The sequence below is a fragment of the Trichomycterus rosablanca genome, chromosome 9 (assembly GCF_030014385.1).
Source record: "Trichomycterus rosablanca isolate fTriRos1 chromosome 9, fTriRos1.hap1, whole genome shotgun sequence".
In the NCBI taxonomy this organism is placed as follows: domain Eukaryota; kingdom Metazoa; phylum Chordata; class Actinopteri; order Siluriformes; family Trichomycteridae; genus Trichomycterus; species Trichomycterus rosablanca.
The window spans coordinates 1,011,824-1,029,938 of record NC_085996.1 but is presented as its reverse complement, the minus strand read 5'-3'; the positions used below and the strand labels follow the sequence as shown (position 1 = coordinate 1,029,938).

Genomic DNA, 18,115 nt, shown 5'->3' with positions numbered 1-18,115 from the left:
GAGTTTGCTGCACTGAAAGTAAAGGGGCTGAATAATATTGCACGCCCCACTTTTCAGGTTTTTATTTCTAAAAAAAGTTTAAAATATCCAATAAATTTCGTTCTATTTCACGATTGTGTCCCACTTGTTGTTGATTCTTCACAAAAAATTACAATTTCATATCGTTATGTTTGAAGCCTGAAATGTGGCAAAAGGTTGAAAAGTTCAAGGGGGCTGAATACTTTTGCAAGGCACTGTATATGTGTTTAGGGTTAGTTATGTTGTTGGTGTTGGTGTTTAGGGTTAGTTAGGTTGTTGGTGCTGGTATAGGTGTTTAGGGTTAGTTAGGTTGTTGGTGCTGGTATAGATGTTTAGGGTTAGTTAGGTTGTTGGTGTTGGTGTTTAGGGTTAGTTAGGTTGTTGGTGCTGGTATAGGTGTTTAGGGTTAGTTAGGTTGTTGGTGCTGGTATAGATGTTTAGGGTTAGTTAGGTTGTTGGTGTTGGTATAGGGTTTTAGGGTTAGTTAGGGTTTGGTGTTAGTATAGGTGTTCAGGGTTAGTTAGGTTTTGTTACTGGTATAGGTGTTTAGGGTTAGTTAGGGTTTGGTGTTGGTGGTTTAGGGTTTTGGTGCTGGTATAGGTGTTTAGGGTTAGTTAGGTTGTTGGTACTGGTGGTTTAGGGTTGTTGGTGTTGGTTAGTTAGGTTGTTGGTGTTGGTATAGGGGTTTAGGGTTAGTTAGGTTGTTGGTGTTGGTATAGGTGTTCAGGGTTAGTTTAGGGTTAGTTAGGTTGTTGGTACTGGTGGTTTAGGGTTGTTGGTGTTGGTTAGTTATACGGCGGCTGACCTGGCGGTGGCGGTGTAGCGTCGTGTTTCTCCGGCATTCCCCAGCACACAGGCAGCGAAGAAGAGGATTCAGCCGAAGAAGAGGAAGAAGAAGAAAAAGGAGCCCGTTGCGTTTGTGCTCGACGCTCCGGATTCTGTAATAAAGTCTCAGTTTTATTATCCGGGGCTAAAAAATCAGAGTAAATTTATCCAACCCGCCGTTTAATTCCGGATTATTGATGTGTGGAGGCCGGAGCGGGAGGAGTGACGATAACGGAGCGCTCAGTAGTTCTGACATCATCACACCGGGATTAATCTGATAAATCATCCGCTCATCTCATCCACTCATCCCCGGAGTACAGCTGCATGATTCTCCTCTGCTTCTACTCCAGCGGGATTGATTAAGCCATGGATGGATCGATTGAATTATTGATTGATTGATCGGCGGGACCTGATGCGGACTCGCTCGCGGTTGACATGGCAACGGGACCGGATTATATAAATAAAGTCTAATCTACAGTGATCAATCAATCCCGATCAGATTCATCACCTCCATGTGACTGATCACCACTGATCCTCCTGTTCCAGCTCAGTCCAGCTGGATCAATTCTCCTCCCACACTTCTGCGTTTACTCCCACTGTGAGTACTAATCCCCCTTATTATTATTATTATTATTATTATTATTATTATATATGTGAGTACTAATCCCTATTATTATTATTATTATTATTATTATTATTATATATGTGAGTACTAATCCCCATTATTATTATTATTATATATGTGAGTACTAATCCCCATTATTATTATTATTATTATTATTATTATTATTATTATATATGTGAGTACTAATCCCTATTATTATTATTATTATTATTATTATTATTATTATATATGTGAGTACTAATCCCTATTATTATTATTATTATTATTATTATTATTATTATTATTATTATTATTATTATATATGTGAGTACTAATCCCTATTATTATTATTATTATTATTATTATTATTATTATTATTATTATTATATATGTGAGTACTAATCCCTATTATTATTATTATTATTATTATTATTATTATATATGTGAGTACTAATCCCCATTATTATTATTATTATTATTATTATTATATGTGAGTACTAATCCCCCTTATTATTATTATTATTATTATTATTATTATATATGTGAGTACTAATCCCTATTATTATTATTATTATTATTATTATTATATATGTGAGTACTAATCCCCATTATTATTATTATTATATATGTGAGTACTAATCCCCATTATTATTATTATTATTATTATTATTATTATTATTATATACAGTGTATCACAAAAGTGAGTACACCCCTCACATTTCTGCAAATATTTCATTATATCTTTTTATGGGACAACACTATAGACATGAAACTTGGATATAACTTAGAGTAGTCAGTGTACAGCTTGTATAGCAGTGTAGATTTACTGTCTTCTGAAAATAACTCAACACACAGCCATTAATGTCTAAATAGCTGGCAACATAAGTGAGTACACCCCACAGTGAACATGTCCAAATTGTGCCCAAATGTGTCGTTGTCCCTCCATGGTGTCATGTGTCAAGGTCCCAGGTGTAAATGGGGAGCAGGGCTGTTAAAATTGGTGTTTTGGGTACAATTCTCTCATACTGGCCACTGGATATTCAACATGGCACCTCATGGCAAAGAACTCTCTGAGGATGTAAGAAATAGAATTGTTGCTCTCCACAAAGATGGCCTGGGCTATAAGAAGATTGCTAACACCCTGAAACTGAGCTACAGCATGGTGGCCAAGGTCATACAGCGGTTTTCCAGGACAGGTTCCACTCGGAACAGGCTTCGCCAGGGTCGACCAAAGAAGTTGAGTCCACGTGTTCGGCGTCATATCCAGAGGTTGGCTTTAAAAAATAGACACATGAGTGCTGCCAGCATTGCTGCAGAGGTTGAAGACGTGGGAGGTCAGCCTGTCAGTGCTCAGACCATACGCCGCACACTGCATCAACTCGGTCTGCATGGTCGTCATCCCAGAAGGAAGCTGACGCACAAGAAAGCCCGCAAACAGTTTGCTGAAGACAAGCAGTCCAAGAACATGGATTACTGGAATGCCCTGTGGTCTGACGAGACCAAGATAAACTTGTTTGGCTCAGATGGTGTCCAGCATGTGTGGCGGCGCCCTGGTGAGAAGTACCAAGACAACTGTATCTTGCCTACAGTCAAGCATGGTGGTGGTAGCATCATGGTCTTGGGCTGCATGAGTGTTGCTGGCACTGGGGAGCTGCAGTTCATTGAGGGAAACATGAATTCCAACATGTACTGTGACATTCTGAAACAGAGCATGATCCCCTCCCTTCTAAAACTGGGCCTCATGGCAGTTTTCCAACAGGATAACGACCCCAAACACAACCTCCAAGATGACAACTGCCTTGCTGAGGAAGCTGAAGGTAAAGGTGATGGACTAAACCCAATTGAGCACCTGTGGCGCATCCTCAAGTGGAAGGTGGAGGAGTTCAAGGTGTCTAACATCCACCAGCTCCGTGATGTCATCATGGAGGAGTGTAAGAGGATTCCAGTAGCAACCTGTGCAGCTCTGGTGAATTCCATGCCCAGGAGGGTTAAGGCAGTGCTGGATAATAATGGTGGTCACACAAAATATTGTCACTTTGGGCACAATTTGGACATGTTCACTGTGGGGTGTACTCACTTATGTTGCCAGCCATTTAGATATTAATGGCTGTGTGTTGAGTTATTTTCAGAAGACAGTAAATCTACACTGCTATACAAGTTGTACACTGACTACTCTAAGTTATATCCAAGTTTCATGTCTATAGTGTTGTCCCATGAAAAGATATAATAAAATATTTGCAGAAATGTGAGGGGTGTACTCACTTTTGTGATACACTGTATGTGAGTACTAATCCCTATTATTATTATTATTATTATTATTATTATTATTATTATATATGTGAGTACTAATCCCTATTATTATTATTATTATTATTATTATTATTATTATTATTATTATTATATATGTGAGTACTAATCCCTATTATTATTATTATTATTATTATTATTATTATTATTATTATTATTATATATGTGAGTACTAATCCCTATTATTATTATTATTATTATTATTATTATTATATATGTGAGTACTAATCCCCATTATTATTATTATTATATATGTGAGTACTAATCCCCCTTATTATTATTATTATTATTATTATTATTATTATTATTATTATATATGTGAGTACTAATCCCTATTATTATTATTATTATTATTATTATTATATATGTGAGTACTAATCCCCATTATTATTATTATTATATATGTGAGTACTAATCCCCCTTATTATTATTATTATTATTATTATTATTATTATATATGTGAGTACTAATCCCTATTATTAATATTATTATCATTATATATGTGAGTACTAATCCCCATTATTATTATTATTATTATTATTATTATTATATATGTGAGTACTAATCCCCATTATTATTATTATTATTATTATTATTATTATTATTATTATTATTATATATGTGAGTACTAATCCCTGTTATTATTATTATTATTATTATATATGTGAGTACTAATCCCCATTATTATTATTATTATTATTATTATATATGTGAGTACTAACCCCCCTTATTATTATTATTATTATTATTATTATATATGTCAGTACTAACCCCCCTTATTATTATTATTATTATTATTATATATGTCAGTACTAATCTCCCTTATTATTATTATTATTATATATGTGAGTACTAATCCCCATTATTATTATATATGTGAGTACTAACCCCCCTTATTATTATTATTATTATTATTATATATGTGAGTACTAATCCCCATTTTTTATTATTATTATTATTATTATTATTACTACATATGTGAGTACTAATCCCCCTTATTATTATTATTATTATTATTATATATGTGAGTACTAATCCCCATTTTTTTTTTTTTATTATTATTATTATTTTTTTATTTTATTTTATTATTACTACATACAGTATGTGAGTACTAATCCCCCTTTTTATTATTATTATATATGTGAGTACTAATCCCATTATTATTATTATATTATTATTATTATTATATATGTGAGTACTAATCCCTATTATTATTATTATAATATATGTGAGTGCTAATCCCCTTATTGTTATTATATACACAACACTCCCACTGAGTACTAATCCCCATTATTATTATTATATATGTGAGTACTAATCCCCCTATTATTATTATTATTATTGTTGCTATATACACAACACTCACTGAGTACTAATCCCCAAATATTATTATTATGATTTATTATTATTATTTTTATGATTATTTATTATATACAACACTCCCAATGTGAGTACTTTTCCCCCTTATTTCTATATATGTGAGTACTAATCCCATTATTATTATTATTATTAAATATACAACACTTCCACAGTAAGTACTAATCCCCCTTATTATTATTATTATTATTATTATTATTAGTAGTAGTAGTAGTAGTAGTATTATTATATAAACAAAAATCTCACTGAGTACTAATCCCCTTTATTATTATTATTATTATTTAATATATATACAACACTCACTGTGAGTACTAATCCCCAATTATTATTATTATTATCATTATATATGTGAGTACTAATCCCCATTATTATTATTATTATTATTATTATTATTATATATGTGAGTACTAATCCCCATTATTATTATTATTATTATTATTATTATTATTATTATTATTATTATTATTATATATGTGAGTACTAATCCCTGTTATTATTATTATTATTATTATATATGTGAGTACTAATCCCCATTATTATTATTATTATTATTATTATATATGTGAGTACTAACCCCCCTTATTATTATTATTATTATTATTATTATATATGTCAGTACTAACCCCCCTTATTATTATTATTATTATTATTATATATGTCAGTACTAATCTCCCTTATTATTATTATTATTATTATATATGTGAGTACTAATCCCCATTATTATTATATATGTGAGTACTAACCCCCCTTATTATTATTATTATTATTATTATATATGTGAGTACTAATCCCCATTTATTATTTTTGCTTCTAGTTTAGTGACTTATTCTCTACATTCTGTGTTTAGCGTTAGCTCTGTATGTTCCTCTGTTCATTTATTTGTATTAATGGATTTACAGTTCCTTTATTCATGGGAAAATCTGTGATCCTATAATAACAGGGCAGTTTGAAACCATCTGGGTTTATGCTTGCATATTGAGGTGTATTTGAAAGATAAAATAGAGCATGAGCAACAGTGAACTACGTAACATGTCAAATTAGTTTTTAATTTAGATTTTTACCTTTTCTGTGCTGTTAAATTTAAAAAGTTGCCAGTGGCATGGTAAGAAGGGCAAGAAGGAATGCCTTTCCTTTCTTTGTGGAGTTTGCATGTTATCTCTGTGGGTTTCCTCCAGGTGCTTCGGTTTTCTCCCACAGTACAAAGACATGCAGTTATGAAAACTGGAGCTACTAGAAATGACCCTTAGTGTGACTGTGTGTCCTGTGATGGACTGGTGACTTGTCCTGAGTGTTTTCTGCCTTTCTCCCAATTAATCCGACCCACCGTGACCCTGACCAGGATAATGCGGTGGTAAAGCAGTCGATGAATGTATGAATTTTGAATGCCACGCCGTGACCATATGGTCAAAAGTGCATGGACACCCCTCCTAATTATGTATTTCATTGTGACTTTACAGATGTATAGAATTAATTTATAATATACATTGTGCCAACAGTCTGGGGAAGTCCCTTTTTCTGTTCCAGGATAACTGTGCAATTGTGCAGAAAACAAGATTCATAAAGATATTGGTTTAAAAAAATTTCTGGTGGCTCGGTGGGTAGCACTGTCGCCTCACAGCAAGAAGGTCCTTTGTCTGCGTGGGTTTCCTCCGGGAGCTCCGGTTTCCACCCACAGTCCAAAAACATGCAGTCAGGTTAACTGGGCATACTGAATTGCCCTATAGGTGAATGGGTGTGTACGCCCTGCCATGGACTGGTGCACAGTCCAGGGTGTTACTGTGTGCCTTGCGCCCATTGAAAAGCTGGGATAGGCTCCAGCACCCCCCTGCGACCCTGATTGGATAAGCGGTTAAGAAAGTGAGTGAGTGAGCTATGTTGGCCTTGTCCTGACCTTAATCCCACTGAACATCTTTGAGATAAACGAATAGGAACGTGGACTGTGAGGCCTTTTCCATCAACATCAGCGTCTGAAATGTCAGCAAACGTCTCAGAGGAGTGAAGGCTCTCAAGTGAGGAGGCTTTAAATGAAAATCCAGCTCTTTCAGAATTGGATGTCCAACAAACTCACGGTCAAAGTCAGTGAGTGTGGAGTCATGTGGTTTAGTCTTGCTAATTACACTTCTGGGCAACAAAAGACGGAACCGAATGAGCACGTTTGAGGATTCGTTTGCCTGATGTGTTACATAAAGAAGTAACGATTTGTCCACCCCTGTTATTTAGAATAAAGTTTAAAAGCTAATAGTGTTCTTCAGTAAAACTGGCATCTTAAGTAAATGTAATTTGAGGATCTGGTTGGTCTGCTCAGCTCAGCTCAGGCTGCAGATAAACACTCGTATGAATGAAGAGCCCTTTGACATGAAAGACATCTCGTCCTCTTTGATCTCATCAAACACACTCATCGATTCTTCTCCTGGTGAGCCTCGCTCTCCGACACGCACGGACGTCGGGTCACACACGTTCTGTCAATCAGTCCGGCGAGGGCTGTCATGAGCACTCTGGGTTTGTGGTTACCGTGGTAACAGAGCGAACGTTGTTCCTGTCGAGTCAGGATGTCGGTGTGTGTGGTACGCTGGTGGAAGTAAACACACACAGTGTTCTGCTACGTGTTTGGGTACAGCCGGAGCGGAACATGCCAGTTTACAATGTGGTTCAAACGTGTGTTTACTGAACGTGAGAAGTGAAGTGAGTGTTCCGAGTACAGTAAGATAAGCGACAGTGTTTAACAGGCTGAAATGCACCGCCTGGCTCCGTGCCGTGTCTAATAAAACTTTCCACACGTCTACACCGATGAGTAGGATCCTACTTAATTCACGGGACCTTTTTTTTTTCTTTAAATCACAGATATTACAGGTTTTTTTCACACAGCACAGCTACCTTAACAGTTGAATGTAAACCTAAAACATCCAGCAACAATGCAAGGTTCTGTCTCAAATACGAAAATTTGACACCCTCCCTTTGCATCCAAACTCAGTTACCCCAGTCGTGTTTTTAGCTCTTTAGACTTCAAAATCTTGGACATTTTGACTAAGCGAATGCTAACTGAATTGCCGTAGGATTGCTAGGCCGCCTCGTAGTGCAAATTAACCAGTAAACGTGAGAACGCTTGATTGCTACACGAATGGCCGCTTTGTGCTGGCATCATCATAAACAAACACTGGCTTGCTTGCTGCACAAGGGCAGTGATAGCTCAGTGGTTAAGGTACTGGACTAGTAATCAAAAGGTTGCCGGTTCAAGCCCCACCACCACCGAGTTAGCACTGTTGGGTACTTGAGCAAGGCTCTTAATCCTCAATTGCTCAAAATTGTGTTCAGTCATAAATGTAAGTCGGTTTATATAAAACCCCGTCCAACCTTCCCTCCCTCAAACACGGCCAGGTGTGTTTGTGTGGATGCCCGGCCAGGTCGGTGGCTCTGCCGAGATTAGAACCGGCTAGAATCAGTGTGATTCTTTCAAAACGCTGCTTAGCTTATGTAATTTAATTTAACATGAAACAGAATTAGTCTCAGGCACAACAGATAAGACAATGCACTTTTTACGTTTACTACCCAACTAATAATAATAAGGACAGCAAAAACACCACATTTAAACCATTACAGGCTCGAGGCGTTCTGTAGTTCGTTTTGGCTCGGCTCTCTGAGGTCTTACTTATCAAGATAGTAACGAGAAGAGGACTTGTCACCTTTCACTGACCATGAACAATGAGTGGTTTATCAGATGTGGATGAGGGTGGTGAAACCAGTCTCACCGGTGTGCCTGCTCAGACGAGTTTGACTTCTCACCTCTATATCAAATGAACGTCTTTAAGAATTGTAGATCAGAACTACACGACGCGATCTTTAATGACGAATCATGGTGTAGATCCTGTGTTAGCGCAGCAGGAGGCTGTTACACTCCAGTCCCACAATGCACTGAGAAGCCTCCAGTGATGGAACAGATATCCTGTTACATTAATACTCCTGAGGTCTTAAATTACTTGTCCAGTCAAATTAATGTGTGTAGTGTATTTCACAGTGAACACAGTCTCACAACAACTCGTCACAATTCCAGGTTCAATAACCTCAAACCTCAAAGCCTAGCACCACAGTAACAAGGAAAAACTCCCAATTATTATCAGGACAAAAACACTCCTTCCTTTTCTAAGCACCAGCGTATTAGTAAAAAAAATCTGAATGTACTTTGAGGTGGATGGCAGCATGCACTGCACTGTTCAGCCCAGCACCAAGTGTGTTTTTTTGTTGTTGTTTTGGGTTTTTTTGGCTGCTCACATATTTAAATGTCACCACAGTGAATCACTCAGATCTGCACACCTGATCTGGTACACTTTTTACCCTTGATGCCCTTCTTCATGTGATTTTGAATTAAATAGGGCAAGCATGGTGACCCAGCAGCGAAGCAAGCGGTCACTGTTTGTTTGTGGATTTGGCATGTTTATCGCTGGGCTGTTTTGCTGATTTCCCACAACCTCACAGAATACATGCAGAAGGTGTATTGGCTGCTTTAACTTCCCCCCCCTAGGTGTGAGTAAATAAGAAAGGTGAGTGTGTGCTGCCCTGCCGTTGATTGGCTGTTAGTACAGTGTGTATTCCTGCCCTGTTTTCAGTGTTTCTTCAGGCTTTGGGACCTACTGTGACCTTGACCAGGGTAAAGTATTTAGTGAAAGTATCCAGTGCATAGAAAAGTAGCTAGAAAGGCAGCAAGTGGTGCCGTACAACACCAGGGTTCTGGAGACCTGGGTTCTATGTCCAGCTGTAGGGCCAGCTGTAGCCTAGTGGTTAAGGTACTGGACCAGTGATCAAAGGGTTGCTGGTTCAAGCCCCACCACTTCCAGGGTGCTGCTGTTGGGCCCTTGAGCAAGGCCCTTAACGCTCAATTGCTCAAACTGTATACTGTAACTGTAATGTAATGTAAAATGTCCAATCACTATCTGTGTCAGCGGGTTTAGTTAGTACTGTTTTCCCAGCTATATCTAAAAAAAAACCATGCCAGTAGGTAGATTGTCTGCTTTAAATGTTCCTTGAATGTGACTTCAAATTCACACAGTCACATGGTATGGTGCAGGGTGAGACAAAATATCGCGGTATGATGTCTGTGGCATATCGACCAGACCTACAGACCATGCCGACTCTGCACAGAGCTGGTATGATTGTGGTGCACCCTGCAGAACCCACTGATCCTCTTACCTCTGAGCGACGGCAGTGCTGACAGCTCCTCCGACAAACTGTTGCTCCGAAACCGGGACGAGCTCGAAGACTTCCGCTGCCTCTGCGCCTTGCGCACCGATTTGCGGGTGAAGCCGTCCACTTTCTCGGTCGCTGAGATGTTAGACATGGTTCGTCCGGAGCCACTTAATCAGGGAGAACTTGCAGACCTGTGGAGCAGCACGAGCACGAGCACGAGCACGAGCGCGAGCACGAGCGCGGCGCGTGGCGCGGAGTCCGAACAGAAGCTTCTAGAGCCGCTCGCGCATTAGAATCCAAAAAATTGAAATTTATCGGAAATGTAACCGTCGTTCATGTCAAAGTCAACGGTCGCCTCAAAGTTCTGGTCTGAAGTTCTACTCGCAGCGTTACTGTAGGAAGTGATCCACAGGTTCACGGGGACGCTTAATGTGTTCTACAGGCGTGAAAGTCGCACATTTTGTACTGAAATAGCACTCCGTAAAACCGGTTTGTCTCTCCGTGTCAGTGCTCATCAATCCCCGGACGTTAGTTGAGGAATTTACAGCCCAGTCGCACCAACTACGGCTGAGTATTCCACACCAGGAACCACGAAAACTTCATTTAGACGGAAATGCTCCAGAGGTCAGTCGGTACACCCTGTATCCTCCCGCATTACCGGCCCTACAGCGCTGTTTAACCGAGAACTGACCTTTACTCTCCCAGTACCCGCACCAGAACCGGAGTCGAACTGACAGCTACTGTAATTCTAGCCTACAGCTCGGGCTCGGTGTGTCATTGATGAGCAGATCGTTCATCCAATCAGATTGAAGGGTGGGACCCTCCACGACCAATCAGATTCGCATTCAAACAGGTTCCACAAGCAAGCGGCTGTATCCTTATAACACAAATAAAACACTAGTACACTACTATTATAGGACGCATAAGGCCTCGTTTAATTCACTATATAGTGCACCTAAGTAGTGAGCGAGTTAGCATTTAAAGTTCTTTGATGTTTAGAGTCAAACACGATAAAGTTTTAGAGAAAAACATTCATAACAATAGTAAAAACAACAATAACAACAATAATAACAACTGAAGAAGCAGAAGAACCCTTATTGTCATTATACATGCGTACAATAATACATAAAATTTACTGTGACACTCTCCAAAAAAGACAAAAGAAGAAAAAATACATAACAACAAATATTAACAAATTAGGAACCAGTACAACTGAAGTATAAATTGCAAAAATAAATAAAATAAATGATGGGTATGTGTGTATAACGTGACTGTGATCAGATTAGGATATTTACATGGGTGGAAACGGTACAGTGCATTCTGAAAAAAGTCTGTAAAGCTACTATAACAACAGTAAAACAACAACAATAACAACAACAGTAATAACAATAATAAAACAGCTATAACAACAATACTAATCACAAAAACAATAACATTAATACCAGTAATAACATCAGTAATACCAATAATTATTATTGCAATAATAACAGCAATAACAATAATACTAATACTAATAACAAAAACAAGAATAACAACAATAAGAGCAAAAGATGATAATAATAATTGTTATTATTGTTGTTACTATTATCATACTTATTATTATTGTCATTATTATTGTTGTTAACATATTATTATCATATTGTTATCAAATTATTATTATTATTATTCTCCTCTTTTTTACTAATCCCTTTATCCTGGTTTGATCCTTAAGTGGGGCGGTCTGGGTCCTTTCTGTGTGGAGTTTGCATGTTCTCCCCGTGTCTGTGTGGGTTTCTTCCGGGAGCTCCGGTTTCCTCCCACAGTCCAAAGACGTGCAAGTGAGGTGAATTGGAGAGACTAAATTGTCCATGACTGTGTTTGATATTAAACTTGAACTGATGAATCTTAAATTCTGTCTACTGTGGGAAGAGCGCCACCTGGAAACACTGAACAGAGGAACAGATCGGAGCCTGAACAGTTTAAATAAATTATTCTGGGATTCTGGGAACCTCCTAATGTATCATGTCTGTTCATTTTAAATCATTCGTGATGTCTGCTTGGGCATCACAGCAGAGAAATGTGCACCAGTTTAGCACTCACTGAACTAATGATACAAAAACTTGCTAAATGACTGATAATGTGAACAAAGCCAAATAGTTTCAGCAGAAATGTTTAAACCGGGTTTTTCACATTTTTGTGTTGCCCTGTTCATCATCCAGTAACCTGCATGCTGTTGTTTCCCATGATGCCCTGAGGAAAACATTGGTGCACATCAATCAGGACCGGTTCAACTCAGAAACGTTTCAAAACATGCTGAAAGATCTACGTAGGTAATATTTAGAGAGTGTTTTCAATCTATACATTTATAACGTCAAAGGCTACAGCTGGTCAGCAGGTCTCTCTTTACATGTTGCAAGCTGCGTCTGTGATGGTACAGTGGTGGGCTAGCACATTATTGCAGTGCCAGTTGACCACTGCTCCACCTGAGCACCTAAACACATATTTAAGGAGGAATGAGCATCAAGATTCTTTACTATTAGGGTTGCCATACTACATTATGTGGGATCTGCGACCAAAAAGTATTTCTTAATATTTATATTTGGAACAGTCTGTGCTCAGATTGCGTCGAGACATGGGTTTTTGAGCTACAGCCACAGAGCTTAACCCACGTAAACAGGAAATGACAGTTGAATTACAGGTAGGCTATATCGCAACCGTGTGAAGAAATAAAAGTTGAACTTTATTTACAAGTTTGAGAACCAACAAGACGAATCAAACGCTGGTGTTGCAGAGCAAGCTGTCTTCTCTTACTTAATAAAAAAAGCTTGGAGAAACTCAGATTAAATATTATAAACCAAGGTCTGCATCCTGAAGGCTTAGCAGTTAATTAGAGCACTATAAATGGTATAGCTACACACTACAGTATTTATCAACAATATACAGTACAATAATTTTTTTTATTCACTTTTGAAAACAACCAGCATTAGTGAGCTAGATTAAATTTAATGCACTCAAAGGATAGACTGCATATACTGTAGACTGATAGACATTATATTATATATATTTGTGCCCGAGCGGTTTAGAGCACTGCAGCGAGTAAAAACAATCTCAGTGTAGAGAAGGGAAGCACAGATTTCCATGAGAACCCAGCGCACTAACAGTAGTGCTGACATTTACACTATTTTTATTTTCATTAAACTTCTCTGATGATAAAGATAAACAAAATATACAAATACAGCAGCAGACAAAGCAAAGGTCTACTGCTGCGTGTCCCAGACCGACCTTACCAGACATAACATTAGATCAGTAATACACCGGTATCATTCTGCAGACCTCCACTCCTGACCGACACGTGCAGTAATGACCACTGCTTTTCACCTGCATCAGGTGTGTTCATATGGCAATCTGTATCACACATGAAGTCACAGACTGATCTCCATTATTTACCATTTCTCTCCAGCGACCTCCGCCCCCAGACAGGTAGATAATACACCCCCCTTTACTGAAACTGATGAGTAGAGACCACACCCCCGTTCTGAGACTGACAGGTACAAAGACCACACCTCCCTCACTAGGAGTGATGGTTAGTGGTTGTACAATGAAAGTCGACAGTATAAAAGTTCAGACCTCAACCAGAGCGTCTGCGTTTAATTAATCACGTGTTACACACATCAACCGACAGCTAAAAATATTCTGTGTACAAAAACTTATTTACAGATAAAAACGATGTAGAAATTCACGCTGTAATCATACAGTTAGAAGCTTTGCAAATAAACTGTACAAACTGTAAAACAAAGTTCTGAAATAATCATACATTTACGATAAAGCATCCCTGTGCATCCAAGTGTTTAATTCGCTTTACAGATGTTCCTCCAGGAACACCGAGAGGAGAAACGTTCCTTAAGGAACGCACGAGTCCATGAATGCTCATAAAGTCTTATTTCTGTGGAGTTTTCTGAAAATAAGCAGAAATCTTTTTGGTAGAAGCTGGAGACGAGACCCTGTGAGACTGAGGAGACGACGTCCTCCTCCCGGACTGCGGAGAGCTCAACATCTGCACGAGACAAAAACACCAAAAATCAATAAACCAAAACTACAAAGATACACGATAAAGCCACAAGTATATATATACACCCCTGTTTTGATTTATAATCCATAACAAAGCAGCACTCACAGAGAGGGACGGGTGCGTCCTGCTGTCTTGCCTTTTGGCTGCGGTGGGACTCTTGGGCAGAGCCGCTCCGCTCTGAGCTTGCTTGAGTTTTCGGCTCATTGCTGAGAGCCAATCAGCTTTCAGCGGAGAGCTGTTCTCTTTATCAGCCTGAGCCGCCACGCCCGTCCTGTGCTCCCTCCCCTCAGTCACCTCTCCCTCCGCAGACTGGCTCAAAGTGCCCGCCGAACCCCGGCTCCTCTTACAGTCCGGATAGAGCTCCGTCACGCCATCGCTCTCGTCCTCCTCCGAGGTCACTCGGCTCGTGTCCAGCCGCCGTTTGGCACGCCGCTCCGGGCTGATGCCGTTCCTGACGGGGGTGGAGAGGGGAGCTTTGGTCTGGGAGGGGCGCAGGATTTCAGAGGGTGATGAGGTGACAGAGGAAAGAGGGAAGTCGGCGCCGCTGGGGGCACACGTGCCCGGGCGAGGGGACACCAGCGACTCGACACTGCCTGACCGGCAACTCCGAACTGGTGTTACATCCGCCAGAATGGCAGAACCTGAGGAGAGAGAGAGACAGATTCTCAGGTCAGGACATTTAAATCAGTGCTGCACAAAAAACTCAAGCCTTTGTTAGACCCTTGTACAAACGCCATGTGGTCCAATCCATTGAGCTACTGATCAGGAAAGGTGAAGACTAACATGGACGTTCTTCTGGACAGGTAAGAACAACCCTTATTTTCAAACTGCAACTTAATCTACATCACTATTAGATGCAAACACATGATAAATCCATTCTGTGTAGTCAAAAAAGCTCATGCTCACTCCTGCTGGTAACATCCTGGTACCAGATACCACAGGACTTCTTCAGATGTCTTAAATGGGTTAAAGATGTTCTGATGACATATTATTCAGGTGGTCCTGATGTCCGATTCCTCATTCCTACTGCTGTGATGGATACAGAGCTTTCTAGACCTACACTCGATGCAATCGAGCTAGTCCTATTTATATACGAAGTTTTTTATGCATTTTTCTCCCTTTTTTCCTTCAATTCAGCTCTGGGGACCCCGACAGCCTCCAAGCAAGGTATTCGGGTACGCAGAGACACGCCCCGATCTCTACGCTCCTCCACTCTCAGTACAGGCGCCCTGGGCAACTAAGGTCCTTACACAGCGTTGATAAGTCCACCCCTTAGTCCTAAGGGACGCAGAACCTGAGTTCAGAATCTCGGCACTGGTGTGCTAGCGGATTATCCCGCTGCGCCACCTGGGCGTGATTTAGACTTATTTATATAAGCACAAAACCTCTTCAGACTCTTTAGGTTTTCTCCCCAAACTCTTGCATTTTCCTCTTTGTCCTCCCAGTCCAGTCATTTCGAACCCCTTGAACTTTTTAACACATGCAGTCAAACCTGCTCCATTTACGTGAGTTAGAGCTTGAGTTGGGACCACAGTGGCGGTACCAGCCTGGCTGAGCACTAAACAGACACAACTGGTCGTGTCTGAAGGGAGGAAGGTCGGACAGAGATCTCTGTGTGAATGAATCCACCGCTGGCTGGTGTAAAGAAGCTCTCGGTCAGCCCGAAGTGGTGCAGGAGGCAGGGAACGTTGTAAAAGGGAATGAATGCACACACAAGCCCAACACACCCTATCTGTATGGGCACAGAGACATCACCAACAGCCATCAATCATTAAAGAAATGACTGCTCTCTTTACATCAACAAATTCTTAATCAATCTGTCAGTGCATGTTAACTTTTGACCTCACCTTTGAGTATATAAATAAACACTAGGCGCCTCCTGTGGTCAAAAAAAAAAAAAAAAAAAAAAAAAAAAAAATTATTAATACCACACGGTCTGGGGGGCGTCTGTATTTTGCGACGTGCCCATCCTACAAGGTTCGCTTCACCAAGGAAGGATTTCTCTCCGTCTGCACCCCGGCCGAGTCTCCAGATCCTCACTGTGTTATCATCAGAGCACGAAGCAATCTGCACACAGACACACACACACACACACACACACACACACACACACACACAGTATTTACACGGGACTGTATCTTCATCACCCAACATGCTTCTCCTCATCTCCATCTCTCTGGCTGAGATTTATTTACCTTTGTGAAGTCAGACGGACTCCAGGTGACCGACGTCACTTCCTGGCTGTGACCCTGGAGCATGACGGGAGCCTGAGCAGGGTCCGAGATCTGCACAGAGGGACATCATCAGCACCTCGCAGCAGAAAACTTTATAACGAAGGCAGATCGGACCGGTCACTCACCTTCCAGATGTGAGCGTGGTTGTCACTGGAACCGCTGGCCAAGAACTGGTCGTCAGGGCTCACGCTGGACTTCACGTAGAACGAGGAGTTGCGGTGGCCGTTGAACACAGCGACTGAGGACAAGGAGGAAAGAATCAATAAATAAAAAGAATATGTGTGCTCTAACCTGTATGTACCCATATAAAAAAGGCTAGTTTGAAAACTACATGGAACAGTGGTCATCTGGCAAGGTCAGGGCGTCATCCTATGCTGAAACCAACAAACCACCAAACCAGGTTTGCACTGAACTTGGCAGTGGTAGCTCAGCGGTTAAAATACTGGGCTAGTGATCAGAAGTTTGCCAGTTCATGCCCTACCACAGTCCCTGTTGGACCCCTGAGCAAGGCCCTCAATCCTAAATTTAACCCTAAATTGCTCGCATTGCCTTCGGTCACTGTTTTTTTTAAATAAATGTGTCAGCTTAATGTCCCAAAATAAAACTAGAAGACGTGTTGCTGAAACTACCCACAGACCTGGTGTGGTTTTCAATCCAGTGAGGTGGAACATGTAGATGTTGTCGTCAGTGCAGTTACAGAAGAGTCTGGAGCCGGAGGAGTCCATGGTCAGTCCTGAGTAACCTGAAACGAAAGGGAGAGGAAGAAGGATTCATGAATAACAAAGAATATAGGGTGACTGGTGTTTACAAGGAGAGGCCTAACATTTACTTTTAGTCTTCTCCCACTAGTGGGCGCCACAGGGAATTACTCATCTCCATCTTGTCCTGTTTTGAACATACTCCTGTCCCACTAACCACTTGCATGTCCTCCCCCACCACCTACAGACCTCCTGCTCCGTCTCAGCACCCTTCTCCTGATAGAACTCTCATCCCTTCTCTGCACATGCTCAGAATGTCTTAATCTGGCCTCCCTGACTTTGTCTCTGAAACATCCTCCCTGTGCCGTATTCAAACCTTTTGCTGCTGCACTCAATTCCTGTCCAGACTCCATAAACCAGGCCTTTATGGCAGGAGGCCATGGTTGAACACAAGGCATAATACTATCACAGCATCATGCCATGCACTGCTTGTCAGTGGCAAGGACGGGGAAGACTGGTAGAAAGCCAAGTATGGAAACATTTTCTGATTAAAATCTCAGACTGAGGCAACAATTCACCTTTTATCATGTCAATGACCCGAAGCATACAAATAAAACAACACTGGACCGGTTTAAGAACTAAAGCCCAGACTTAAACCACACAGTACTACAGAGAGACCTGAAGATGGCAGTTCACAGACCCTGAGCTTGAGCAGATCTGACCTAAATAATTGGATAAACTGCCCAAATCCAGATGTGTAAAGCTTGTAGAGACGAATCCAAAAATAGTCACAGCTGTATTTGATGCCGAAATAACTTCTACAAAG

The 18,115-nt window shown here is 40.1% G+C and overlaps 1 protein-coding gene and 1 long non-coding RNA gene across 2 annotated transcripts; both read right to left on the bottom strand.

Moving 5' to 3' along the window:
• Positions 1-364: 364 nt before the first annotated feature.
• LOC134320208 (uncharacterized) lies at positions 365-11,062 on the bottom strand. Its single transcript, XR_010013613.1, has 2 exons — positions 10,313-11,062; positions 365-956 (listed from the first exon to the last, which is right to left on the bottom strand). It is a non-coding gene; the product is annotated as an uncharacterized LOC134320208 (long non-coding RNA).
• A 2,835-nt stretch (positions 11,063-13,897) lies between these two features.
• LOC134320232 (denticleless protein homolog) lies at positions 13,898-17,730 on the bottom strand. Its single transcript, XM_063001559.1, has 7 exons — positions 17,628-17,730; positions 17,229-17,333; positions 16,717-16,829; positions 16,553-16,642; positions 16,286-16,424; positions 14,463-14,998; positions 13,898-14,342 (listed from the first exon to the last, which is right to left on the bottom strand). Exons 1-7 carry the CDS (start codon positions 17,728-17,730, stop codon positions 14,226-14,228), a joined length of 1,203 nt encoding a protein of 400 aa, XP_062857629.1. The 3' UTR covers positions 13,898-14,225.
• Positions 17,731-18,115: the final 385 nt, after the last annotated feature.

Bases quoted from the DNA above. Each gene is read 5' to 3' on its own strand.
- LOC134320232 (XM_063001559.1), bottom strand. From the start codon at position 17,730: ATGGCCTCCTGCCATAAAGGCCTGGTTTATGGAGTCTGGACAGGAATT. The intron at 17,334-17,627 runs GTCAGGGAGGCC...CTTTCGTTTCAG, and splicing joins GAGGATGTTTCAGAGACAAA to GTTACTCAGGACTGACCATG. The intron at 14,999-16,285 runs GTATTAATAATT...CTCTCTCCTCAG, and splicing joins GACGCCCCCCAGACCGTGTG to GTTCTGCCATTCTGGCGGAT.